At 46.6% G+C, this 27,984-nt stretch overlaps 1 protein-coding gene across 2 annotated transcripts in view; it reads left to right on the top strand.

The window, feature by feature from the left end:
• Positions 1-27,984, top strand: part of exoc3l2b (exocyst complex component 3-like 2b) — a 51,674-nt gene that overhangs the window by 8,844 nt on the left and 14,846 nt on the right. The window contains exons 2-5 of one of the 2 annotated variants that reach the window (XM_069187736.1): positions 18-604; positions 14,296-14,766; positions 16,242-16,447; positions 27,185-27,848. In XM_069187736.1, coding sequence (XP_069043837.1) covers positions 14,318-14,766; positions 16,242-16,447; positions 27,185-27,848 — 1,319 coding nt within the window. In that variant the 5' untranslated portion in view covers positions 18-604; positions 14,296-14,317. Of the gene's footprint in view, positions 1-17; positions 605-6,227; positions 6,674-14,295; positions 14,767-16,241; positions 16,448-27,184; positions 27,849-27,984 lie in introns of those variants that run through there. The other variant, XM_069187735.1, reaches the window with a different exon arrangement.

Genomic DNA, 27,984 nt, shown 5'->3' with positions numbered 1-27,984 from the left:
TTTGTTTCTTACCACAGCACGACACCACAACACCACCACATCAGCACATCAGCACAGCAGTGAGAGGCCAGAGCATCTCAGACAGACTGGCGGGAATAGGACTCTGCCGCCTGGGTCTCTGGGGAGGAAGAGGTCCGCTCCAGCTTACGCCAAGACGTCCACCAGCGTCACAGCTGGAGTTTACCTGCGCAAGGGCTCAATGCAAAACCAACAAACACACCGGCCGACACAGAGGAAGAAATGACAAATAAACCCCCCCAACACCCTCAAACGACACCACTCCTGCATGCGCGAGGCGCTGACGTAACTCGTCAGAAAAAAATATGCACACAAAAATAGCCCAACAAGGCCAGTAATTAGTATAATTAGAGCCCGGCAGAGGCAGGGAGGAAAGGGGATGGACTGCTTCCTCAGGAAAAAGCATCATCTCGTGCTTCAAAACGCCAGGGCCAGGAAGCAGTGAGGCCCCAGAGTTCAGCAGACCTGGTTCAGAGGAGTCGCAGCCTCTGCACCGCGACCGCACGGCAACCGCAGAGCAGAGACAGAGGCGCGCGGCAGGAATGCGACATCCGTGAGCCGGCCTGGGACCTTCAGTTCACACCAGGTAAGGGCTGTTGTTCACAGCGCTCCGGGAGCAGAATGCGGCTCTGTGTTGCGTTATTATTTTGAATGTGTCAGTCTAATCCCAGCTGTCCCCGATCTCCGAGACCCCCTTTCCTGCTCTAGCATTTAGAGGTGTCTGTCTCTTGGAGGCTCTGTACAAAGTGGCTCCTGCCTGTGCAGTTAAGGCAAGATGAAGCCAACAGACAGGCAAACAGATTCTGAAGAGATACATTATGATTGTCTTCTAATGGGCTGTATTTATCGTTGATGATTAGCAATTAAATAACCATTCTTTAAACAGCTTTCTTTCCCATGTTAAGTGTCCCAGTTAACATGTGGCCAAGCAATGCTAATCTTTTTTTCCCCTCTTTTATTAACTAACCCACCTCCATCCCCCAACTCCCCAAACTTTGGAGGGCTTCTTTTTGTTTAATTGAAGAAGTGATTCTTCAATGGAAACAAATCATTAAGCTGGAATCTGGGAACTAGAAGACGGTTTAAGTTAAGAAAGGGATTTTTTTTTTCCTCCGGCGGTAGTTCTGATGTGCCTGTGGATGCGTGCACCAGGAGCTGAGAGTCTGTGCGTCAGCCATGAAGGCGGCCAGAAACTCTTCTCTCTCCCTTATCAGCTCTACAGGCCTCACATCCTCGCTGTTCTGCCTCCAACGTGACAGCAGAACTCCCTCTGGGTAGAGCAGAAAGGTAGTCGCAGAGCTGTGAGCAGACGTTGGAGGAGTTAAACAGCGCTTGACCACATTTCCTTCAGCGCATGCCACTTATTCCAGGCTCATACTGCTGTAGGTCTCTGCCTGCCTCAGTCACCTAAATTCTCCTGCCTTCTCGGCCCCGGTTTTGCCAAGTCAGAAAGCCAGCTCAAATTGTTTTCTCTTCTCTCCCCATCTCCTTGCAAATGAATCATGTTCCAAAGGCTTGAATTTTAGAAGCTCTCTTCTGCGTCCCTCATGTTTGATGTGTAATTTCCACATCACTTTTGGAGGGACTTCCAAAATGACTTAATCGTCATGCATCAACACTCCTCACTTGAAACAGTTCAGTTGCCCTGTTTTTGAAAGCAGACACAGGTTATGGTCAAGTGCTAAGAGATAGTTGGCAGCACAGAAAAGACATAGACAAGTGATTTAGAGTGGATTAAGTACGTGCTCAACTAGGCATCAATTTCCCTTGTTGTGCCTAGGCAGAGCAACGCGCTTTTGAAAATAACACCCCAGGGACTTAGTGTGCTCTCTCCAATAATCGTACTCACTTTAAAATTGTATTTAATCTTAATTTTGTTTGTCTGGAAAAAATAGAGTCTTAGCCCCTGAGGTCTCATTCTTCATCAGTATGGCTTGCATGTTTCTCATAAAAGTTTCACTGATCGCTTTAATCAAAGCCTTTTCACATTGTGACGGATTTCCAAGCAGCGATAAATCATTTTGCCCAAGTGAGGGTAGTTTTTGAAACCATCCTAAATCCTGACAACAAACACTCAGATCACTGGGATCCCTGAATCAAACTGAACTGAAAATAATTTACACCCATTGGATTTGATCTGTTTTGATGGGTACAGCTGTTTGCTGTTTTTTTTAAACCGGTGACGCACTAATGTCAGAGCCCACACCGCGTCATGTGGGCATGTCTCTTCCCAACTCTGTTTAGCCAACAGGGCAGGTCAGAGAGGCACAGCACAGAGAGAAAGACACCGCGACACACCTTTGAGATGAAACAAGCCCAGCTCAGACACACTGAGGCAGATCCAAGGCTGCAGGGAGCTCTTCCTGTGCCCAGGGTACTCAGGATGCAGGTGACCGTGTGGTGTCGGTGCCCCTTGAACAGCTGCAGGGGTCCAGCACTACTGTTCACACTGCCGTTGCGCAACTAACATCCTCCTCTGGAGCAAGTGCCCCCTTGTTATGTAACTGCAGTGTGTCTTTGAACTCGGAGCCTCTGCAGCCTCTGGGCAGGGGCCTGCGAGATTGTTAGCCCCTGTGCTCTTTTCTGCTGGCACACCACAGCTGCTGCACACAGAGGCGACCTTGGAATACAGCCCTTGAAGGTCCTGCCCCAGAAGCTTGCAGCAGGTAGAAAGCGCAGCCGTCTTAAAACAAGCAGCCCCAACCACAGAGGGAAAAACCTGCACAGCACCTAGTGCAAAAAGCAGCAGGCACAGAGCGCCTCCGTATCTACTGGGTACAGACGTCATATTGATCCAGCAGGCAGCATAGATCTGGGGGTGAGCTTGGGCTGATTTTAATGGGGCTGGGTTAGGGTTTCACCAACACCTAACGTAATGATTGACCTGCAACTCCTGATTCCTGAATCGCTTCCTCAATAAGACCCAAAACAAGAAGGAATGAAATTCCTTAGCTGTCACTCCACATCAAAAATAGAGATAACTCCTTTTTAAGCGACAAGCAAGGAAACGTGTTGCTTGTCAAGGCAGACTGACTGCCTCTGGAGCTGAGAGCTGTGCTTGTGGACTCAAAGTGATCTGAATTAATGAGAGATCACTTGCAGATCGGACGCACAAGGCACAAGGAAGGGTCTTTAAGCACTCATTCACTCCTGTAAACATCAACCCAGGGTGCTGCCCTGATGATCAAACTCCGCTAGGAGGTATTTGTATTTTTCAGATTTATTTCAGAGGAATAATATTAAACTGTTGTTTAGTGTGAACGACAAAACAACAAGTGGAACACCTTGAAGTCCTTTTGGTACTGACTGACATCTATGGCTTCAACTTAATAGAAACAGCACACTCATCTTAACATTTTACTACTTTTTTCTGTATTTTATTCTGGTTCAGTTTTTATTGCCTCTCATTTTATAGACAGACTAGGATTCCTTTTTTTAAATTGACAATATCTGAAATATCTGAATATTGTGCTTAAATCAATTAGATGTGATTAAGGAAAATAATGTAATAAAGCTTCATTGTTTTTTTTTTAAAAAGAATGAAAGATCCCGGTATTCCTAAAATTCCAGGAATGACACAACCATGAGTCTTGCTGACGGCAAAGATCAGACAAGACAGATAACAGCAGATAAGAAAACGTCACAGGATATTATTTCTAATTCAGTTGGAGTCATGAAAACCTGGCAAACTTTGTTCCTTTTAATAGCAGTTAGCAGTGAAATGCCAGTGGTATATTTTGCTTTCCTCTTGAATCAGATAGTGGAGCCAGTTGGTTTATTTCCTGTCGGTTGGTCGCTGACAATGAGCTGGAATGAGACTGCAGTGTCCTCGCATTGTTTTCCACTGTGCGCCGCACGAACGTGAGCCTGTGACTGATAATCATCACGCTGGGGAAGGCCGGGGGCGGTCTGGGAATTTTATGTGTTGCGTTTGCATCACGGGTCTCGCTGAATAACCGCAGTGACCAGATTAACAATAGATTCTCATCCACAAAATACAGCTTTGCCTTCTGAACCACAGGCTGGGTCAGTGTGCCTGGAGGACCTTCGTAAGTTTCCCTGATGCAAAAGCTGTTCCTTTCAGTCCAAGTTCTAAACTCTTAGATTCAACCTTGCTCAAAGCACCCAGCGACCAGGTGAGAGTAGGCTTATTTCAAAATCAGGATGCGGAAATTGTCCCAATTACCAGAAACAGAACATTCAAATGTCAATGAAGAAACATGTCAGGGACTAATATTCTGGTTTAATGGGTTTTTCTATGTATGCTTGTTGTGCTATGTGTGCACAAATCTTGATGTGTAGTTTACAGAACCTCATAACCTGCATCTGAAGTACATTCATGCTCTGAATGCTAATCAGTCTTTAGTCACTCACACTCAAATAAGTGCAAATTTGAGTAAAATCAGGTCTTCTGACCTGTGTACACTCCTTCCTGTCTCTGCGCTCGCTATAGAGTTCAGTGGCTGAGTGTTTGAAGTCAGAGAGAGCATCGTTTCTTATCTAATTGTTTTCGAAGAGTAAATTGAGAGGGGTGGGCGCAAGGGAGGGCTTGATAATCCTCCAGCTACTGAAATAAAAATAAACTTGGTGTGTAATTCGTCACTAGTGAATAACGGAGAGTGTCAAGCGAAAGGCTCTTTCATGTCCCTTTTGTACTCGTGTTCCAATTCCCAGCAGAGCCCCAGCCCGTCTCTCAGCCACTCTGACCCCTGGCTGTCCTTGACCGCGAAGAGGAATTTTTAGTGGCTCCAGTTCAGTGTTTTGAACTGCCACAGGCATCCTGACAGATTCACTCTGGCTGTCGTTTGTTTATACACCAGATGTTTACAAAAGCCCTGGTGCGGGGGGGTGGAAAAGACGCTGTGAGCTCCAGGAGGAAGTCAAGACTCTCGGTCTCCTGGCTCTCTGAAGCCTCTCCAGTCGCCGAAGCCGTTGCGTCTGATCGGGAGGTGACGCACTCGGGCCTGCCTGCGTCGCGCTCCCAGAGCAGCTGATACGCGGCCCCCCGAGGGCTCGGTCATAGAGGGACAGGGGGCAGAGCGGCAGGGGGAGGGGGGTGATTGTGAGCATTGAGGCACACGCCACGCTTGTGCTTTTGTCATGAGCCAGTGGTGAACATCTGGCCTGCATGTGGTTTAGAGGCTCAGGATTAATGGCTTCAGCGAGTGAGGGTGAGTGGAGAGTGGCACAAGGTTAAGGGTGTTGCATAATCTTCGTGTTAAGGGAAGGAGTGTCCTGTTCAATACCCGAACGGACAGGTCTCGTGAATTTACAGCACGCTTCTGAAAGGTTTGGGCGAAGAGAAGGCAACAGCCTCTCCACTCGGATGCACTGGTGGGCTGGTGAAAACAGGGCATTTCATGAAGGCTGCTGGACAGCAGTGACAACAGCGGTTTCTGTTCTCCGCTCCGGGTGGGGGTTTTTACGAACTAAGCACAGTTTTTTTAAAAGGTGGAGGCCTTGATGGCAATGCCTGGTCATTACACCCCCACGAAAGAAACCACGTTTAAAATTGGGGGAAAAAAAGCTTTTGAAGCATGATGACTTCCTTAATCTCACAGCAGCAGTATCCTGGTGACAGACACATACCGGTGTGTTAAAAAGACTGGGCTAGAATGTAGAGAGGGCCTGCAGAACATTCTGGCAGGTGTCAGACCTGGCCTCTCTGGTCACAATGAGCAAGGCGCTCTGTCCACAGGCTGAGGTGTGACGGGCAGAAAGAGTCGGCTGGACATTCAAGAAGCGTTTAGCAAAATGGGCCGAGTGCATGTGGCGTTCTGACGCCTCTGAGGACTACTGGCTTTGAAATTTTGGAATTCGAAGTTCATCGGTGCTGCCGAGAGCTATTTCTTTTCAGAATAAGGCATTTCTTGTAAAGCAGGTGCTCCGGTTACCTGCGCCGCAGGGAGTGGCTGTCTGCCTTGCTGAGCCTGAAGCCATGTTACACCGGCTCCCTTGTGTGAGCTTTGCGGTGCTGAACGGACGACAACTCTTCTTCTGTTGTCGTGGTGTGAGAGCTCTTTGTAGTGGGAATGTCTTTGCTTTGAGAACTGATCTTGTTCGGAAGAACAAAAAAAGTCCCCTTTACCACCTGTCTCCAGAACAATGGCTTCGCATTGCTTGATAGCTTTTCCTCCGCCTCTCGCACAAATGTGCCGTGCTCTCTCCCTGCTTCCGCCCACTGCTGGCACACTTCCTCACTGTCCTGGCTCAGACCTGATCCCAGGTAGTGCAGTAAAGCCTCAATGACAGCATTGTGAAGCCATATAAAAGCCCAGTGAGATCAGTGGAAAATTAACCAAGATGCAAATTTAACGTTTTCCGAAGGGGGTGGCACATTTCAGGGAGAGGGGAGGGACAAGACATGCTTGCCTGAATTTTTAAAAACCGTTTGCTGTAGCTACAATATCAGCCCTCGCTACATCCGTGTGCTGCAGCCAAGACTGCTCTGGGAGCTCTAGTCTAGGGGAATCCCGAGTTAAGGAAGTAGCACTAAAGACGGTACGGAGCAGAGTGCACAGTCCACAGTCTCTGCTGGCTTCTGGATTGATCCTCTTGCAGCTACTATTTTTCTGCAAACACTGCAAACTATTTTTCTTGCTTTTTTCCCCCACTGAGGACTGAAGACCCTTCCTATTCACCAATCATGCCTGCAGTAAGTAACAATCTGATTCATCACAGTTCTGTCGCTGGTCACCTGTGTGGGTTAGTCAGCCTTGGTTTACCTGTTGCTTTTCTGTGAGAGTGTGACCTTTGCATTAGCCTCTGAAGGTTATAATGCAGCTCTCCCTGTGAATGTCATTTGCTTGTTTGTATATATATATATCAAGCAGAATAAATCCAACAGATGAAGGTGAAACTTTCTGATCCTTTTCATCGGAAGATTAATGCTTTCTAAATTGTTAGAGCGTTTCTTAAAATAAAGATTATATGTCTCCTAACAAATGCTGTGAAGCCATATGAGCTGCTGTAAATGTGATTGGCTCTTTGACCTTGGTGATAAAATAATTCCTATAAAACTTAAACATAACATGTTAACAGAAACAGCAGCAATAGCATGAATAAGTAATATGAGCACACATGCCACGCTGTATGATCTGTGTCCTTTGTCCTGCGTTCGTGATCAGCAGTGAGGGAGAATGACAGTGTAATTAATGCTTTTTGTCTGCTACACAGTATTTAGTCATTTAATTGAATGCCTTTTCTGAGGCAGGGTAACTGTTTGTTTTAATTCCAAAATGCTGTGTAGGGAGTTTCTAGGTCCCAACTGTGATGCGAAGCTCTCGGTTCGTCCTGAAGGCAGCCTTCTTCATTTTTCACAGATGCTCCCGCAGAATGTGCTGAGCTGTCTGGGACAAGTCATCAAATAGGAACATCTGTCGTGTTATCAGCTGTGTCTTTCTGTAGTCCTTTTCCCCTTTTCTTTTCACGATGAGAAACAGGAAATTGAACGTTGGCCTGCGCATGCTGGGCTAAGATAATTGTTTTTAGGCAGGCTGGGGTAACAGTTATTGGAGTTTAAAAAATAAATAAATGCAGCCTGTTCATAGACTGTAGATGTTTTTTAACTCCCACCAGGAATCTGTGGACAAAGAGGTTTAAGCCCTGAAGTACAGAGAAGTTGCCGCCTACAGCCACTCTTCCCACAGATGTGGGCTGCTGTGGATCTCTTCTGCTTTCACACTCTCAGAACTCAACTCCAGACTTATTCCAGCCCACTCTGGCATTCGCTTGATTTTTTTTAAAAGAGCAATTTAGTCTTGCCACAGAGCATTTGGCGTTTTACAGCCCTAGAAATAATAAATGTGTCATGGAAAAAAAAAACTACATTGTGGGTTGACTTTATGACAATACAAACTCCAAGGTCAAGATAGCTAGTTTTTCACTCCCCTGAGCTCCAGTGCTGTACTGCCCTCTTGGAAGTGGTGTGTGATAGTGCCAGCGTCACAGTAGTGTGGCTGTAGTAACCACCCCGCTGGACTCTGGTCTTTTGGGGATTCTTTGGTGCTGGAGGGAGAGTCGCACAGGGCTGAGACTGTGCCTGACAGACTGGAATAGGCTCACCGCAACACTTAAGGGGAATGTGACACGTGTGTGTGGCTCGGATATGAGAATGAAACCCCAGAATCCACTGTGCCTTGCTGCTATGACATTGGCCAAGAGAAGCCATGGTGCTGGTCAGCCAGCAGGCCAGATATAAGCGTGCAGATCTGTGTACAGGGCTTTCTAGTGCCATCACCGCACGATCCTTTTATCCCCAGTACGCCATCATGGCCTACCAGAGAAAGATAAGATGTAACTAAGGAAGAAGGATTTGCGTAATAGTGTGATTTTGGCTGTGATAACGTCGTCTGAGAAGAGAGACGTCCTAAGAGTGCCTGCAGACGGTAATGTGCTCTGCTGTGTCTTCTGTATGAGGTTTGCTGCCTTTGGTTACACAGTTACAGTGTGTTAAAGCGCTCTTCTCGTCCCTCTCCATCAGTGAATAAGTAAGATCATCTGGGAAGAAGTCACACAAGGCTCCCTGGGAATGGTCCAACATTCCTGAGCTTTATTCAGGCTTCTCGTTCAGAGTGGTTTTAACTTGTGGCTGGTGGCCAGGACTTTCCGGAATGCGTCTTAAAGATATTCTGCATCTTGGCTCTCACCCTCTCAACCCAACCCCCTTTTCTGGAAATGCTTGGAGGCAACCTGGGATAGTTCATGGCACCTCTGTGCTGTATCGCTCCCTGCTCATGCTGTATCGGTCAGGCCTGCTGTTCTAGGTATATTGTCTGCTGGCAGTTGTATAAAGTTAATATTAATTGATGCATGACCTCAGTTTTGCATCAGTTACATCTACTACACCCTTTTAGGCCAGTTATGTCTCACATTTACATCCAGGAGATCCACCCAGGCAGTTATTGCCTCCATAACGTATATTTTTCTTCTGTAAAGGAACTTCAGCGGTTTGCAGAGCTTTGACGTTTGGGTGGAGGAATTGTGCACATGTGGAATTGATATTGCTGATAAATCGGTATGGCTGCAACCGATTATCTTTAGAAAATCTTTTACCTGTCTTGAACCAGTGGGGCCCCTCTTTCTCGCTTTTTATGGAATTGAGCATTTCTGAAAGAAGATTCACACTCTTCCAATAAAGCCACAGGTCCATTATGGACACATACCGTACTAGTGCTTCTCTGATTTCAGGTGCCCCCAGTGTATCAGTTGATACATTTGAATACCTACCTACATATAGACGGCTCTCAAACATGTCACATGCTTGAGCATATAAAGAGTGTATAAATATATTATAAATACTCTCATCTGAAGGACAGAACATGTATACAGTTCCAGGAACAACACAAGTGTTTGATGTGCATGCTTGATAATCCGGTTTGGTATGGTGTTCAACCGGTCTGATAAGCTTTTAATACTAATGTAGGGAGAGATGCATGGTCTTAGACAGAAATGAAGGGCTTTCCCTTTTGGAGGTTTAATCTTGACATTGAAACTTCTTTCAATTGCAAGACTGATTTTGAAGAAATGGAAAACAGTTTTGAGCCTGTGGTTACAGTTTCATTATAGTGTTTCTCATTGCATTCCACTGAAAGACCTCGTTTGTGTGGAAGGACTGTACCACAAGAACACCAGGACTGTAAGAGAGATGCCGGGTTAAACACTGGCATTTCCAGGAGTGCTCTGCCCCCTGCAAACCAGTATTACTGCTTCTTTCATGAATTAATGATTAAATAAGAGGCCTTTGTCCTCTACCTCCCTGAAGGAGAGGGGGAAGGCTGGGATGTGCTGGGACTGTGGGATAGCTGCTTGGCCATCCCTGTTACATGCATGTTGATAAATCAAGCAGTGTTCCCCTTCTGTACAAAGAGAGCTTAGCTGCCTGTAATGAGTGACGGAGGATCAGGGGAGGGGGTGTTCGATCAGCAGGACAGAGTTGCTCTCCCTCCCTCTCCTTACCCCTGCCACATTGAAGTACCCCAACATATTCCTGCCTTCTCTCGACTTCTTAAATCCGTTCTGGTGTCCCTCTTCTGTCTGCTGTTGTTGGATTTTCCTAGGTCCGTTTTAGAGCTTCTTTTGGAGGGGCTATCGGAGTTGCCCAGGCCTCGGTGAGACCAGAGACAGCTTTCTGGGGTTATTTAACAGAGACTGACTTTGGTTACTTGGCTTCTGGGAACATTGGCCCTTGTGTGTGTGTGTGTGTGTCTGTGTCTGCCCTGTGATGAACTGGCGTTCTATAGAGGGTGTATCCTGCTCCCCCATGACCCTGTATTGGATAAGGCAGTTCGGAAAAGGGTGGATGGATGACTTATTTATCAGAGGGTATGGGTCCTGATGTCATCAACAGTTTCAAAATGTATGTCAATATACTGAAATTATTTGAGATTAACGAAGTTGGCAAAGGACTAGCAGTATAGTGATGCTGAATTATCTTATCAACTGTTGCTGACTGTAGGATAAAAACACTAGTAGGTATGTAAGCACTGTTAATATTTCACAGTTTATGATAGTCAGCAGGCTGGGCAAAAGGTGTGAGCTGAATAAATACAGAGGAAGAATAAAAGTCAAGAAGAGAATGGAAATATACACCATCGTGAGGCATTAACTCATTAAAATACATTTGCAGACAGCACAGGAACTCTTCTAGAATATAGACCTACAGGAAGGGGTTTGAAAGATCCAGTAAATATCACAGTAAAAATGTAATAAAGGAGAATGAATGACAGCTGTTGGGATTGTGGGGCTGCTGAAATTTCTGCACTGCTGAGCAACACAAGCACACAACTTCCCTCTCTGCAGTCAGGCTTCCTTTTAACTGAACACTTTTTCATATCCCGTATTTCAGTTTCAGCCGGTTAATAATTACCGCAGGAACTCCGTAGTGTCGGGCCTGTGATCCAAAGGACACTTGGCAATGGTGACTGTAGCTGAGTTCTTGGTATTGCACACTTGCCAGCCAAATATTGGGACTGTCAGTGGAATGACTCTCTCAGTGGCAGGCAATGCACAGCTGGCTTGGGACAGACTTCCATCATCTCCCCTTGCCAGGACGATCCCCAGATCCCAGAGCCACTGAAAGAGCTGGCTAAACGTGCAGTTCACTCCCATCATCTGTTACTGGGACGAGCGCAGCTCTTCCTGCCCCAGCAGGGATTCGATCTTGGTTGCTCACGAGCTCTGGGCTCTAGACAGAGGATAGCTCCTCCACAGCAGAAGACCAGATCCGCAGAGTTTCACACGGAGCAGCTTTCGGAGCAGGGTGATGGTGCTTGTGTAGCTTACTCAGAGCCCTGAGCCCTAGTTCCCGTGCCTCATCCCAGCCTCTTAGAAAGAAGATCCTTCTATAAGGAAAGGGTGAGATTTGTCTGCAAACAGATGCCATATACTGCAAAACAGCTCGTAAAGGCCCTCCTGCTACCTGATGCATAGGGATCCAAACCTTCAGTGTGTTAATTTAGAATATGTGTTCTAATTAATCATCATGCAACACCAATTCCACACCCTGTGGAATAACACTCACATAGCATCAGCAGTGCTGATTTGCTTAATGCTAATTGAGCAACAACTACAGAGGTATAAACACCAGAAATGGTTAAAGAGCTGAGAAGGTTTTTCTGAGCTCCTTAAAAATAGACTGAGCTAGAGCTCAACAAGAGTGAACGAGGTTTCAGACTGGAAAAACTAAAACAGCTCCTCATTTTCATTGTGCTGAAAGGTACACTTGTCTAGTAAGGCTAATACTTTAAGTGGTTTCAAGGAAATTAAAAACTCTTATGCACTAAAAGAGAAGTTTTTATGGGGCTTGTCGTAGCAGCAGCACCAGTAATAATAAGTTTCACTGAGAGGGAAGAAGCTTACTTACCGGCATAAATGTGTTTCAGTAAAAGACTAAAATTTAGATGGCCAACTATTCCTCATGGGACACTGAGCTTTCGCAACACCCAGTCTCTTGCCAAAACTTGTTCATGTTTATATCTGTGTCCCCCATCTGTTTTGTGAAACTGTCCTGATTATGTTACTGCTTCAGTGAACCGTCCCTCGTGCGCAGGCGAGCTCAGTCCAATCGGGCCCATTCGGAACACATGGACACAAGTAACGGTTCAGACCTGGTCTCGGAGAGAAGCCATGAGTCTAACCTTCACACGCACGCACGCACTCGCACACACAAGGATACAGAATACACACACACAAACACAGAGCCGGAGGAGCCGCTCAGGGCTGGGCCTGTGGCGCTGTCGTTCGCGCGAAATATCCAGGCACTCTATGGAGGCAGGAGTCACAGAAACAAACTTGGACAAACGTGTTTTCTCACGTTTTTGAGGGTCAAAGGCTTCGAAGCATGACGCTCCTGAGCAAGCTGGGAGAGAGCTGCCCCATCGGAGCTTTTACAGAATAAATTCAGCCAATATGTACTTTTGGATCATGGATGCCACCTGACTGCGAGATGACTTGGGTGCAATTCAGGCTTCCACAACTTCTCTCCGAATCAGAACTTACTTTTATTTCCCCAGGTTTCTTCTTTTCAGAAAAGCTTGAAATTCCACAACACTTTAAAACCTGTAGGTAGTCCATCCCTTTCCCGTATCCTCACCATGTCCTATTGCAACATGGCTGTGAGGTGCATTCTGAGATGGTGCACACCAAGAAGGCACTATCTATCATCATAATAGGAATCAGGTGATCTTTTTCGAGGATCTAAGCAAATCGTTTGGTGTCATTCGTCTTCCTGCACACCTGCAATGAACACATTTAGCAAAGGTAAAAATTTTGACTTTGCATGGTACAATTCACACAACTAGCAACAAACTCCAGACAGCTCCAGTGCAAAGCTGTTGAACTGCTGTATTCAGATCCAGTGATACAGTTCTGCCTGTTGATTGTGAGGAGCAGAGGACCAGACTTTTGCAAAGTAGTTCTGACACTGGTTTGGGTTGCTGAGGCTGAGCTCCTGGAGGTTCGCCAGAGGTTCGCCAGAGGCCCTTAAACATTGGATCATTTACAGATTCAGTTATGCCTGTCCTTACTTTTACAGAAAAAACACTGAACAAATTTTGAACAGTAGAGAAGCTGAAAAAAGGCAACTTTGAATTAAATCATATCATCAGATGGTGGGAGAAAATTCAGACTTATTAAAATGTGAAAAATTCCCAGTTATTGTTCCTTAGTGGTCACTTGAGTCAGCTTTAGCAGAAATCAGCAAATGTTGTCTGCAGTGGTCCTCAGACATCTTCATCAAGAATTGCCTGAGAAAACTGCAGCTCAGGCTGTGCTTGTGACTCTTTTTCTAACAATAAATAGCTCCCATTTCAAGAAATGGTGATTGTTTTCCTTTTTTTGTAATGCTACCCAGATGTCTTTCTAAACAAATGTCGAAGTCCTCAGGGTTGAACTCTCTGTACCATCTTACCGTCGGAATTCCACATCAAGACTTTTCTCTGCTGTGTCTGGTTCTCGTTTTGAGCCTCTTAAAGCCAGACTCCCCACAATAGAAAAATAAAAAAACATAGTCTGGCAATATGTCAAGCAAGGTTCTGGGCCAATTGCGTAAACGAACTACAAGTGACATTAACATTCTCATTACTTTTACTGCCGCTGATGAGTAAGCAAACACAGTTCCCAGGGAAGTCTGCCTTCACCTTTGAACTCTTTGCTTATGTGCTCTCCTCAAGTATGAGGGATTGGCATGGGTTTGAGTTAGTCCCTGGAGAAGACGCAATCACGGTGTTTTAGAAGATTTACTTCAGAGTCTCCTAGCAAGGAACAAAATGTCTTATGCACAAAAGACTGGTACAGGCTATTTCATCATGTTCTTTTGTTCAGCTGACTCAACAGTTCAGCAACGTCTTCCTGAGAGAAGGCATGTAGGTGTCTTTATTCAAGTCTCCTCAGTGCCCGTGACAGAACTGGCCCAGTCATGACTTCAGATGTGGTTATGTTTATAAAGTGGTCACATCTCAGTCGTTAGTTCTGGTTTCTGAAGTTGCTCTTGCCTCCCTGATGCTTCATCCTAGCCGCATCGTCAAAAGGGCTGTCAGAAAAGGTGACAGCTTATTCACAGGCCTGTGACCTTAGTAATGAACCAGCGCTACACCTGCAGCAAAGACAAGACAAGTTTGCTTGGTGTGAAAGAAACTGGGCTCAGCTGCAGCCTCTATGAGCTACTCAGGCTTCTGAAAGAAATGATTTTGACTTCTTATAGGTGGTGTAGGGGATGCAGAAGCTAAATCAAACATGCTTCGGTTAAAAGAGATTGAATCGTCTTTTTCTTCTTTCCAGAATTTATCCACGTGGGCGAAGGATGCCCGTCCTTAAGAACCTGCCGGGGAGGCTGAAGGGGAGAAAGGGGAGCGGAGAGGTGGCGAAGCTGAGAGGGGAGCTGATCCTGCGCAAGATGAGCCTGAACCCTTTCGAAGAGGTGGACCGGGAGGAGGAGGCCGAGGAGAACGAAAACTCCTCCCTGAGAGGGGGGACGCTGGGGGGGAAGAACCCCTTCGAGGAGGAAGAGGAGGAGAACGAGGTGAACGAGGAGCGGCGCAGCTTGGGGGGCCGGAACAGCCCCCTGCGGGGCACGCTGGAGCGCATGCGCTCCCCACTCAAGACCCTGGGCAAGCTGGGCAAGGGGCTGCGCATGTCGGGGCGCAGCAGGGGGGAGAACAGCCCGGCCTCCCGGCACCCCAGCGACATCACCGCCCACGACAAGAAGAAGCATGTGCGCAGGAGCTCGGAGGAGATCGTGTCTCTGCTCAGGTATGTGCAGGGGTGTGTGTGTGAATGCGGGCAATCGTGTTGGAAATCTCAGCCTTATGCACGCACATCAACATCAGGCCCTGCACGACACACAAGGCAAGGCTATCAGGCAGTGCCCATCCTGTGCCTGTTACAAGATTCCATACTCCCTGTGTGAAGGCCACTCTCTGCAGCCTGTAAGACAAGTAGCCTAAGACACCGTGATGATGATAAGGCTCTGCACTCTGCAGGGGAGCAGTAGGGGATGCCTGCTTAGGTGTCGCCGTACCGATGGGCCGATCTTGTGGACTAGAAGTTAAATATAGAGCTTCATGTCTGCATTCAGGTGCTGTTAGTTTTAAAACCAATGTCAGAGTTACTGAGGTACAATCTAAGTCAAAGTGAGACAAAGTCCACATCCTATTATTTATTTTCCTCACTGGGCTTCGTCTGGGTTTTTTTCTGGAATTTTCCCTGTTATTTGCTCAGTCTGTGCAAATGGAAACATCTCGTTTGAATTAATTTTATCCAAGCTGGGAACGAAGCGGTTTGTTTCTGTTTCGCCTTGTTCCTAACGAGCTATTTAAAGCCGTCACATTGTTTGGGAGCGAGTCCATTAGGGCTGTGTTGACGCCGTGAAACCTGGAGTGCGGCCCGTGTCATCATCTCCGCTGATCAGGCTCTGTTTTCATAAGACATGGCTCCTGTCTTTTGGGGAACGGTCACTCAACGCGAGGGGCTGCATTGTTTCGTCCAGGAATGCAAAGTGGGGTGGGGGGCTCCAGCATTCGATCGCTGCCCCTTTCTAGAGCACACAAGCAGATGGTGGGTAGCAGAACCGGGCCCAACCTAGTCCACACCTTTTCCTGCCTTCCTGGCTCGGACTCAACACCCTGTCCAGCCTCCTCACACCCGCATCTGTGCCAGTTACGCCACGAGACTCCAACAATAATAGCTACAAGCAAGAGGAGCCACTTGGCCCCCTTGTTAATTGATCCAAGGGTCTCCTGCAGCCATTTCTTAAACGAAGCCAGGGTTTTGGCTTCAACAGCATGGCTGGGTAGACTGTTCCAGACTCCCACCACCCTTTGGGCAAAGACATGCTTACAGCTACTGTATGAGTTTTAAATGCACTTTCATCCTCTCTCCAAGTGCACTCAGGCACTGAAGCTATAATTTCGCTTCACCTCCGTCGTCTGACATCTCTCTTGGCCTGAAAACGATACGCTGGAAGGAGTATTGTGTTTGCCGGGATGCGAGACTGTGATTGGTGCGCAAGCCGTAGAATAACACCTTATTAACACACTGACCTGGAGGAGGAGGAGATACTGGGCTGCCCCAGTCATGTGTCTCACTGAGCAGCGAGCGTGCGGCAGCTCGTGTTTATCGCCTCTTTGTTTATCGTGTGAATGTTGTTTCAGCGGAGGGTCAGGCGTCTCAGGTCCAGAAAGTGAACGGCGGGGTGCCGCGCCCCCCCTCTCTGTTTCCATCTGTAGGCTGCCTGGAAAGCGCAAGGAGAGCCTGCCTAACGGGGACCCCCTGAGCCCGGGGGAGAAGGAGGAGACGGAAAAGAGGCGCACGTCCTTTCTCAAGATGGTGAGGGGCGGGAAGACCAAAAACCCTTCCGAGAAAGGGTCGCCCGAGCCCGAGGAGGAGAAGGTGGTCGAGCAGCCTGAAGTGAAACCCAAGGAGCCGCTATCTGGTAAGGGACACTTTTAGGGTACGACAGCTTGCATTCATGGACTGGTTCTCATGCAATCCGTATTCGCAGAGTCCCGTTATGTGCAAAGCTCTTCTAGAATAAAACGAGCCACGAAGAATACAGTACACATCATGGAGAACTGAGACACAACACCAAGCATACAAGTGAGAAGACACAAACACAAGGGTAGATTGGCCTCGTGAAATATGCAAGTCCCGGATAAGATGTTCATGCAGAAGGTTGATCTGTTTCAGGGGAATCTTACAGTTTCAGAAATGCTCATTTTAATAGGAATGGACTCTGCATATTTATTTCCTTCCTGATGCTGTAGGGTAGAGCCCTTAAACAAAAACAAACAGAAAATGGCACGACCAGTGAAACTTTGTAAGTGCTTCGGGGTTTTTTAGTGTTCACTTGAAACTTTGGCAATTCTTTTTAAACTAAAAGTTAAAATATGGGTCTTTTAAACCACCCTAATGTCTCTGCTAGAATTGTTTCTAAATACATCAGAAACAGTAGGAGAGAAATATGATAATGGCAGCCAAGGAAATATGGATCCATCAGGCCCATCATGTCCCCAGCACTGAGATTCCTCTGCCCTTCCTTAGAGTGAGTGACCTTCTTGGGGCACGGTCAGTGTGCTGTGCTGAGTCAGTGTGTTCCGTGAGAAGCAGACAGACAACGCTGACTGCTGCAGCTTTTCCACTTGTTTGCCGAGTGATGATTGCAGACTCGGGAGGAAGAACGAGCCCAGCTTTGGCCTGAGTTGATTCACATTGTGACGCGTGACACCATCAGGGCCAGGAAAGGCCAGGTTTCTGGAAAGAGGGGAAAAACTGATGCTTATTTTGGGATAGAGCAGCAGATCCTTATGAATGTCCTTGCATGCTCAGTGGCCAAGCCGCATGGTGTTTTGACGTATTGTGATGTTAGTTTGGTTGACCGTAAAACTGCGGGGTGTGGTTTTAATTAAAATGTTTCCAAAAAAGTACAAATCATCATGAAAAAAATAGTGACTAAAGCCCTTCAGGTCTTTACAGAAACTTTGCAATTAAAATGCCCAGGTAAACACATTAGAACACAGAGAGATATACAGGATGGATACTTGCTGGGTTGATAAATGCCTAAAATGTTTTTCTAGATTTTTTGTAAGATCTAAAACAAATGACCAGAGCAGATGAAACAGAACATGCTTAAGCCCTAGAGGAGCATTGTCACCAGTACATTGGAGTGTCTCCCACCCCTGTCTAGTAAATGTGAGCTAATAGTGAAATTCAAAGAGATGACAGCTGCTAGATTATGTGGTAAAAAAACTATAATGGTAGCCGCAGCAACCTAGATGCAGCCTGGAGTGTTTAGTATACAACAATAGAGGTCGAATCAAAGCACACCTGCATGGAAAGAACATGCTGCATCTGTGAAGCATAGTTTACCATAGTCACAGACAAAACACACACCCTTCTTGTGATCAACTCAGCTCTCCACTCAGCTGCAGACTGCGACGCCCCGTAAAATACAAAATGCAAATGGCATAAATAGAACCACTTCACTTCAGACACCGGCTTGGTTATCTAGGAATTCAGGGACTAGCCCCTGCAGTGGTTTAGAATACAGAACAAATGATTTTTTGCATGAAGTACAAGCACTGGAGTTTGCAAAGCTATCCAATTAGCATGCAAGGGGGACGGTTTCCTGCAGAGATTCCCACATTTTATTCCTGTCTTACTTTCCGGATCCCTGGAATGTTTTATTCAGGAATCCACACTGCCAGACTGGCTGTACAACCTCCAGTCACACAAGGGGCAGCCAGCCTGTAAGTTCTCTTTGCTGGCACTTTCATATTGTTTGCATTAGACTTTTCATACAGGTGAACCTTCAAGTTACTCTCTGCTGACAGAATGAATCTGTACATTAAGGAAGGGCAATTAAATCCTTGATTAGCCATTTTTTATTAAACATCATGTATGAAAAATAAATAATTGGGGACTTGGAACACTTTAAAAGACTTTTAAATACTAGGCTTTTCATATTTATTATTAATAAGGGCTGTCAATAACCCAGAAAACCCCCAGTTCTCACAGCTGAGACATCAAAGCCAAAAGTCTTGTCCTGTTTCGTTATTTTTTTTGGTAGCAGCTGAAGCTCCTGCAGCTCTTTTACCTTGACAGTCTGGTCAGCGGTTCTGCAGACACGCTTGTTCAGTGAGGTGGGGTGTGTGTGTGGGTGTGGGTGTGGGGGGTCTTTTCTTTCCCACTGACAAACCAGCACTTCCTTCAGGAACATCAGAGCGTGGCTCAAACGGAGAACGGAGAACAATATTTAAGGCATTCCGCATTTAGGGGCGCCCATCACACCTGGCAGACCTCAGCGTCTGGAGTTAGCTGCGCCCCGCAGAGTTTCATGAAGAAAATGTCATGTCAAAAACATTACTCACTCTGGAAATGGGGCAGCAACAAGCTTAAGAGCATTTGCCAGAATGGAGATTGCTCTTTTCTTCTAAGTTTGGAATGAAAAATCCTTTAGTTCAAAATCAAAGCTTCATGCTACAAAGTCAAATTCAGAGCCTTGGGGATCTCCAGGCATGTCACCAATACCACAGATCATGAACTACAATTCTCAATAAATAGTATATGGACACACTATATGCTACAGGATACAATAGGGACCTTTAATTAGGACATAATTACTGGATTTTGGCAGTATTGTGTTCTAATTTTCAGCCACGCAGAATCTGCAGGCTCTGGCTGTCAGGAGATTGGATACTGGGAAGGTGAAATGTGTTTCTTCAATTCACATTGTTTGGTTCTGTTCTTTCTCACAAAATCAGACTTAAAGAACACAAGCTTGCGTCAGAACACAGACTCAAATAAAATCAGCCTTAAAAAGAGGGTGTTATGTTTTAATTTCTGAATTTATTCACTTCTCCTTCCTAGCTTTTTGAGGCTAACTCTAATTCTGTACATGTGTAGTTTCTCTGATGGCAAAAATCAATTTGGAAAAGACGGTAAAAAAGTACTTTGTTTGAGTAGCAGGGCGCAGGGTCTTTATTTTGACAAGCATGCCTCCAAGGTGCTAAAAAAGCACATTAGCGAGAGGAAACGAAGCAGTCAGTCCATGTTTTCAGACCTTAGTATTGTGTCATTCATTACACCAGAAAAACAAATATGACTGCAAAAATCCCATTAAGATTGTGAAAGGGAAGGTGCTGTTGTCCAAACTCAGGAAATTCCCGAGTGTGCAGAAGTGGTTCATTTTTATAAATGACCAGAGTTCAAATGTCCTGAACAAAAGGAGAGCTAATGGGGAACACAAAAGTGAAATTCCTGTTCTTTTTTTAAAAAAGAGCAACAATAGCAAGAAATCAAAACACGACAAGATGCTGTTCTGCCAATAAGCTGACGCAGAGCTCTGAAAAACATGCATCATAAGAAACTACAGCTTGCCAACGCATATACTGTAAATACTAGCTTGCTTTCAACCAAAGTGAATTACATTTGCACCCATTTATACAGCTGGGAACTCTACAAGGTAAAGGCACGTTGCTTAAGGGCTCAACAGCAGCTGACCCCCTACCAGTTTAAAGGTCAGAACCCTAGCCACTGCCCAACTCATGCCACCTGAACAGACAGTGCATCAGAAAGTGAGCTGGAAAGTGATGTAGGAAGACTCATCAAGGCATAAGGGAATTTGGATTATCCATGTTTTTTTAAACAAAGCGTTTTTTCAAGGCTGCCTGTTTACTTTGTCTTAAGGTCCTTTTGTGAAAGAGCTGTACACCCTCAAGCGTTTATCTTCAGAGCTCAGGGAGAGGTCAGGCTCTGAGGTGGCATGACTGCAGTCCATCAGCTCACTCACAACAGGGGCGTGTCAGTGATTGCCAGACCAGCCAGGGGGTTCAAGAGTTCACGGCCATTAAATCTTCTCCACAGCTAGCTGACCTTCTGGTTTCGCAGTCCTTGCTATGACGACCATGATCGTCGGGAAGTCAGTGCAAACGAGCCCACGAAGCTCTGTCAAGCGAGTGAATTGGTCTGGATATTCAGAGTAGCACAGGAGCAATTACATTGTGCAAAATGAGCCATTTCTTAAGATTAAAGACCTAGAGCTGTGTCTGATCATAGAAATAACTGCAGTCGTGTCAGTTAAGAGGTTTGCATTGTATTTTAGTTTTAAAATCGCAACATTATTTTCTATATGATCTCTCATACTGTTTTTAGAAGAAGGGATCTGTCTTTTTTTAAAGCCGAAAAAAGGGAAAGGACAAGGGGGAAGTATCTGATTTACATAGGTTTTGCTGCTCCTGCAGAAAAAAAAATAATTCTGAACCTGCAAAAAAACAAAATACGAAGTCAACTGCTTCGTATATATGAGCCAGAATGGGCGAAGGGAAGGTGAGGGGCTCTGTAATTCCAACCCTGCTTTTTCTTGCTCGTTTCCAGTCAGGATTTGAGCGGTATCCAGAAAAAAAAGTTGATATTGCACAATTCTGCCGAAATAAAAAGTTTATGAATTCTCGCACATCGCGCAGTGGGGCCTTTTTTTTTTACTTTCTGCAAAGCTGTCTTGACGATATGAGGCATGGATTATGCAGGAAAGGAATGTAGCCCGGGTTATCTGAGGACCAGCCTCGCTGTGCTTTGTAGTGCATCCAGTAGATCAAACAAAAGGGGGTGACTTGGGGGGGAATGGCTGTGAAACAGATCTGGTGAGGCCAGGCCACAGCGGAGGCCAGCAGGTAGCCCAGCTGCAGCGGCAGGGGGAGCAGGCCCTCTCCTGCTCGGTTAACATTTCAGTTTTGCATGAAAATATTTCCCCACTCGGGGCCCGCTGAGATGTGAGGCCGGCCCCCGCCGCTGCGCTGGTGGAGCGAGGCGGGAGAGCGGTCTGGAAGCTGGCGGCTCGCTTGAGAGGGCGAGAGGAGCCGCGGAGAAGGGTCGCCCTGGCAGAGCGGCAGCGCTGGGCCCCCCGGGGCTGGAAAAACATTCCGGACCGCACGGCAGCTCTGCCGGGGGGGGGGAGAGCCGAGCCGAGCCGAGCCGAGCCGAGCCCAGGCCAGCCCAGCCCAGGTCGCCGCCGCCTTGCGTTCAGCGCAAAGGCAGCTCCGTGGCAAAGCGGCGCGGATGCGCGCAGTGGCGGTACCGCGGTGGGATCTCACAGGCAGGACTGTGAGACAGAGTCATGCTTATTCCCCGGGTTTCCCAGCACAGGACTTGCTGAGTCATGCGTTCACTGCCTGTCTCTTGACAGAATTACACAAGCTTTTATTTCCTGTCTCAAGGTAAGGAAACCGAAGTGAGTCTTGCTCAGTGCCAGGCTGTCCAGCTAGGGAATGAACCGTTTCCCTTTCTGTGATTTACATCACAAGATGGGAGGCAGGTTGCATTTCTATATATATTTATTTTCTGAAACAGCACAGATGTCCCTTCTAAAGAAAGAGCTGGTGTTTTCAAACTGTCCAACTAAGCTAAAGTTCTCGACCGCTCCAATTTCCTAGTCATCCTTCGTCACTTTTTAAACAAACATGAAAAGCTCCGATCTTTAAAAAGTTTCATTGAAATGTTGTCTGCCAGGGTTCTCACAAGATGAAAAATAATTCTACAAGCACAGCAATGATCAAAAGTACTGAATACGTTTAGAAAATGTACTTTTCCTTTCTGATTCACTTGTATTTAACGCGCTGTTGCTTTTGCGTGGTTTGAAAGGGGGTGTTTTTTTGTTTTTCTGGTGGCCGTTATCGTGAAATATTTATAAAACAAAGTCAGTGGTCAGACCTGTTGTGCCGTTTTTAAACCGGCGCAGGGAAGCTGCTTCAGGCGAGACACCTCAGGCACCAGCCGTGACCTCAAGACAGGGGCTGAGTAGTGGTTTCCGTTACCCTTCCTTGCTGAAGGAGAGCCATTTTCCACATCCCCAAACGTCAAGCAGGGCCACCGTGATTGCCGCGATCCGAGGTGTGGCATTGTGTTTTATATTTAGATGTCCTTCCTCTGTACTGGCAAGGCTGGTGATAACATTGGGGTGGGCTGCACGTCAGTTTTATGCTTCCTATCCAGGAGTCACAAACAGACTAGACAGGGCTACCAGCCTCTCCCAGCTCTTTCCCCGAAGAGCCCCCGATTGCCAGGAGAGCTCTTAAGGGGGAAACGGGGGCGACTCTGCAGCACAGGTCCTACAGTACATCTGCTCTCTTCCCTGGCTCGTGTGAAGATTGTTCCGGATCTTTGCGACCCCGTCTGGCACCGAGGCACATCACCAGCCATCTGTACCTCTGTCGCTGTCCATCTGTGCTCAGCTGAGAACAGGAACAGGAAAAGGCCGTGTGTCTTATGTGCTCCCCTGTGCTGAAGCGCCAGCGATCCTGAAAGTCCCAAACAAGACCTCGCTCAGTAGCTCTGTTGACACTGCAGAGGGAAATGAAATTGTTTCCTCTTGTGTTGGCTTCTTTTCTCTATGCTGAATGACGTTCCCCCCATCCTCTGTTGGTCGTGTAACTGGTTGTCCCAGCAGGGCATACAGAGTGATGCCTGCTTTCCTGGGCTTTCACCTGGGATACATGGTGAACCCAAGAATGAACTCACGTCAGGGAATCACGTATTAAATCTGCTGCTCCCTGTGTGACATTGGAACTGCTGCATCCTGTACGGACAGCAGCTTACCTCTATGTTAAATAAGAGAACGTTTTTTTTTCCAAGATACCACAGAAGTCACGCTTGAAGAAAACTCCTGTCTGTAAGGCAAATTAGAAAGAGAGACATTTCTGTGCATTAAGTTCTTTTTCTAATTTTCCAAAAATGCATAGAAATATCCAAGCATTTCACTATGAAACTAAAAGCCATAACATTTGCTTAAATATGAAGTCTGATTAATGAGGGAAATGCAGATTTTCTACATCATACAGTAGCCCATAACTGAGCACACTGCTTTTAATCGAGCTGGTAAAGCTTTGAAGAGCTAGCTGATGGTAATGCTCGCTGTAAAGATCAGGACACCCCAGCAGTCTCCAACCCCTTGTGCCGGAGAGCCCCGATCCACTCGGGCTTATACAGTAGGTAGCCTGTTTTTAAAGACTGGCAACACTGTTCACTTAAGCCCCATAAGATCTCAAACTACTTCATTGAACAATTCACGTGTTCAATTGATGACAGTGGATGTGTTACAGATCTGTAGAAATTGGTAATTTACAGTAATGGTTTTTAGTTGGCTTCCAGAGCCTGCTGGACTGGGGCTCCCCAGGGTCACAATTAGAAAACCCTTGCACTGCATATCGGATTATCAGATACTGGCACCTTGAGAGTATTTAAAAGCCCTTTGAATGCCAATGAACGCTTAGCTCTGCGTAATAAGAAAACCCAAATTATTTCATTTTGAACTAACTGGCTGGTGGAACACAGACACACCCGTCACCATAAACCACCTGTCAGGAACCGACAGTCCAACCAGTTCACTAACCTTGAGTTCTTTAACAATTGAGATCCCCTTCACAAACCGGTTAATAAATTACAGTTGATAAGTAGCGAGCTGCATGGTGAATGATGGAGACTGCAGTGTCTAACACTCCAAGCAGCAGTTTAACTTCAGGCTCATGACTATTCCCTAGTGGGACTGCCTTTGACTGACTCACACCCATGGACTCTGCACCAGAAACACTGCTCGGTGAGCTGCACTTTCAGGGCTGAATCTGGGGTGCACTTCGCCCACTTATAAACAAGCCTTCAAGCACACATTTGATGGACACCAAGTTCCTGCCAGAAAATGAATCACATCACTATTCCCACCTTTTTTGGAATGACTGGATTAGCAGCCAGCAGATGTTTAAAGACTTGGACGAACAGTGAACATATTAAATAGCAGAATGCAAAGTAGCCTGTACTGCTGTTTCAGCTCGGTTTGCCTGAGTCTTGGTAAGACAGCTTTGTGATTGCAAAACCTTGTTTACTGCAGCTTAGATGCGTTTGTTTTAGGATTTCATGGAAAGGTCGTTTGCAGTCAAATTCATTCAGAAAATGTCATTTCCAAAAATATGGATTATAACCCTTTTCTTCTTTTTAAAAAAAAGATGATCACTCTACTTTTGAATCCTAGAAGCCCTTTGTTTTGTTTCCACCCTGAAGAACATTTGAGTAAATCCCTGTCTTGCATTTGAAAGATCTCAATGAAGTCACTGCCAAGTGAGCTTTGATCTAGAGTATTACATTAAAATCCGCTCTGACACTGAAATATATATTTGTGCCGTCTTTGAATTTTTTTTCAGATTGTCATACTTGACTTGAGGAGCAGAGTGAGCTAATGGGGAGTGTTCACTGACCTCAGTGGGAACTGTTTATTTCATCTGGGCTTTCCGCAAACAATAAATCTTAATAAGACTTTTAAGTCAGGGGTTAGGTGAAGTTAATGAGCAGAGCTCCGTCATTTTAAAAGGAGAACCTCCTAAATCAGACAGGGGCTGTATATATTTCCCACAGTTCCCCTACAGTTGTGATAAACTGTACTATACTCTAAATTACAGCCTTGTGCATTCTGGATTAGGCTTTGCATGATAGATTTAAGAAGGACTATTGAGTCCATCTAACTAGATTGGCTCTTGTCACGGTCCGGTTCTTTCCGGGCCCTATGCGGAAGACACGATCCGGAATTGTGAGGATACAAGGGGAAAAATAGTCCTGCAGGAGAAGGGTCAGGAGACGGGGGGCGCGTCCGGGGAGTGCAGGTGTCCAGGGGGAGTGAATCCAAGGCGAACAATCCAAGGGTATATCCACATGGGGAATCCAGTACGGGAGGTGGAGTCCAAGGCCAGGGGATCCATCCGAAGTAAAAACCAGAACCGGGTCGGGACCGGCGTGGCAGGGAATCAGGAACAGGAAACTAAAACCATAACGGAGCCAGCCACAGCCGGACCCCGGGCTCTCACGAAACGGGATTCCATGAAAAGCGTCGGGGTGACGCCTGCGTCTGGCTTTTAAGGTGGGGCGAGAACTAAAACAGGCACAGGTACTGGGGCAGAACAAGGAAGGGCTGGAGCGCCCTTAAGAGGGGGAGTAGCAATCGTGGCAGCTCTTTGATGCTGATTGATAGAAGTCTTCAACAACATACCTGGGTAAATTGTTGCAGGCACCTACAACTCCTTGTGTAAAGAAATGCCTCCTTTTCTCAATTTTGAATACACATCTCCTTAGCTCTCACGGGTCCTCTGACCTGTATGTCAGTCTGCTCCATCAGATCCTTTGTGTCCTGTCTTCTATATATTATTTCTGTGTTGTGCTTTTTGAATTTCAGAAAGAAACAGGACAAAAGATCATTGTGAACTGTGCAAAGGATGCCATATACTGTATTGTGACAGTTATTTTTTTTTCTAGAGCTGTTCCAGTCAATCAGAGTCAGATATGTGCTTCTGAGTGATATCAAAGAGTCATCTATCCTTCACTTTTTGAGAAAAATGAACAGTTGTCATTACAAAATGACACTTATTGGCACATTAGGGTCAATTGTAAAGGTTCTTAAAGTTCGCCAATGCAAGTACACTTGTGTATGAAGGCATCTATGTAAACAGTGTTCCCAGGGAAATCCTTATTAATATCATGAATCCTGACGAATCAAGCATGAGCTACAAAGTTAACGTGTACAATCCACAGTAACAGTTTTCATAAAAATGGCGTTTTGAAGACATGGTCTACATTTATCAGTCGACAAAGATTAAACAAGATCAATAGCAATGGTTCATCTCTCGAAATCGACGTGTGGGTCCACACGTCCTCTTGAATGAACCGGAGAACGCATGCTGTGCATGAAAGCACTGTTGGCTTTCAAGCTTAGGAATCCCGTTCTGGGTTCGTGGGAATTAAGAACTTTTGGCTCTGTTTGTTTCCCACTGAGGTGAATTTCAAGTAAACTTTTCAAAGGCACTTCAAATCTGCACCCCTCCAGAGTATTGCCTAACAGAATCAGATTTCGCACGGAGAGAAATAGGATCGACCAGTAACTTTTTCTCTCAGATGTAGATGGAGCTACAAAAACAAATGCAGCACCAATATCACCAGTAGAGAAATGAGGTCCATTCGGAGGGTATCAGAGATACGAGAAACCTTTCAAGTTTTCTTCATAAGTTATAAGTTAACTGTTTGCAAATAGAAATACGACCGGTCTACTGCCATTGCAAAAACACCACAATGAGCACATAGCAGGCGGGAAGCTACGTTCTGAAACCTGCTGCGAACATTGACTGGATTAATTGCATTTATTTTTTTATTAATTACCCAGGGGACAGTCAAATTGATTTGAGTGGTTTTGATCCTTAAATGTCCTCACACAGTCATAAATCAGCATAAATCAACATTCAAAGACAACAAAATGGTAAGACAAAACAGGTACAAAGGTAAGAAAGGTACATAAGATGTCATTACAAGACATCTACCACAGTATACCATGGTAAAAACTTTAGAGGTATGTGATAAAGCACAACACAAACTCTGATGCCTGGTATAAGCACAGTACGATCATGGGAAACTGCAAGATGTCATAAGGGGGGAGAGGGCTGTTTGTTCAAAGAGCAGCTGCCTTACAGAAAATAATCAGGAAAGTGTTTATCTGTTATCTAAATTCATTCCCCGATCCTCAGTGGAGCCTGAGTTAAACAATTCAATCCCGATTCCTTATTGACCTCGTGCCTGCGAGCAGCTCTGATGGTGAATGGCTGGGGGATGTGAAGTGCTGGTCTGCAGCTCTCTCTTCTCTCCCCGGCAGTGCTGGAGATCCTGCAGCTGGTGACGAAGAGGGACCTGTTCCTGGCCGACACCCACATCCTGGAGCTGGAGCGGGAGTGCGAGGAGGCCGCGCTGGGGGGACCGGGCACCCCCACGGCGGGCGGCGCCGACGAGGCCACGAGCCCCACCAAGGACGGGGGCCGGCGCAAGGCCAAGGACGTGGAGCTGCTGTACGAGGCGCTGCAGAAGGAGCTGTGGGACGTGGTGCGCGAGTCCCTGCGCTGCCCCAACCCCGGCTCCACCCTGGGGCTGGTGGTGCAGGTCGTGGAGCAGGAGGAGGCGGCGGATCAGGACTGGGTGCAGAAGGAGGGGGGGCAGCAGGGCCCCCGGCCGCGGCAGCTCAAGCGCAAGTGGAAGGAGGCGGTGGCGGGGGCAGCGAACGGCAGCCTCCCCCAGCACGAGGAGGCCCAGAGTGGGCAGCTGGCCGGCTTCCTGGGGCAGCTGAGGACCCGCGTGGTGGAGGATCTGGGCGCGGCCAGCAGGAACGTGGTGTCCATCTACCCTGACGACTACAACGCCTTTAACGTCTACGTGCAGAGCTACCACCAGGCCATCGGCCAGCGCCTGCAGAACCTCACCAGATACCCCCTCACCATCTCGGACAACTACGCCCTGCTGGACTGGATTCACAACACATACAACAGGTCGGTGGGCCGGCACAGGGCGTTGGTCTGGGATACAAAGCCACAGATTAGAGTCTGGGCAGACCTTAAGACAGGTGTGCAAAGCAGAACAATTTGTTCATGTGTTTGTATTGCATTCAAATCAAGTTTTTGAAAA

The sequence above is a fragment of the Lepisosteus oculatus genome, chromosome 3 (assembly GCF_040954835.1).
Source record: "Lepisosteus oculatus isolate fLepOcu1 chromosome 3, fLepOcu1.hap2, whole genome shotgun sequence".
In the NCBI taxonomy this organism is placed as follows: domain Eukaryota; kingdom Metazoa; phylum Chordata; class Actinopteri; order Semionotiformes; family Lepisosteidae; genus Lepisosteus; species Lepisosteus oculatus.
Note: the sequence above shows the minus strand (reverse complement) of the source record. Positions and strands in the feature narration are given on the sequence as shown.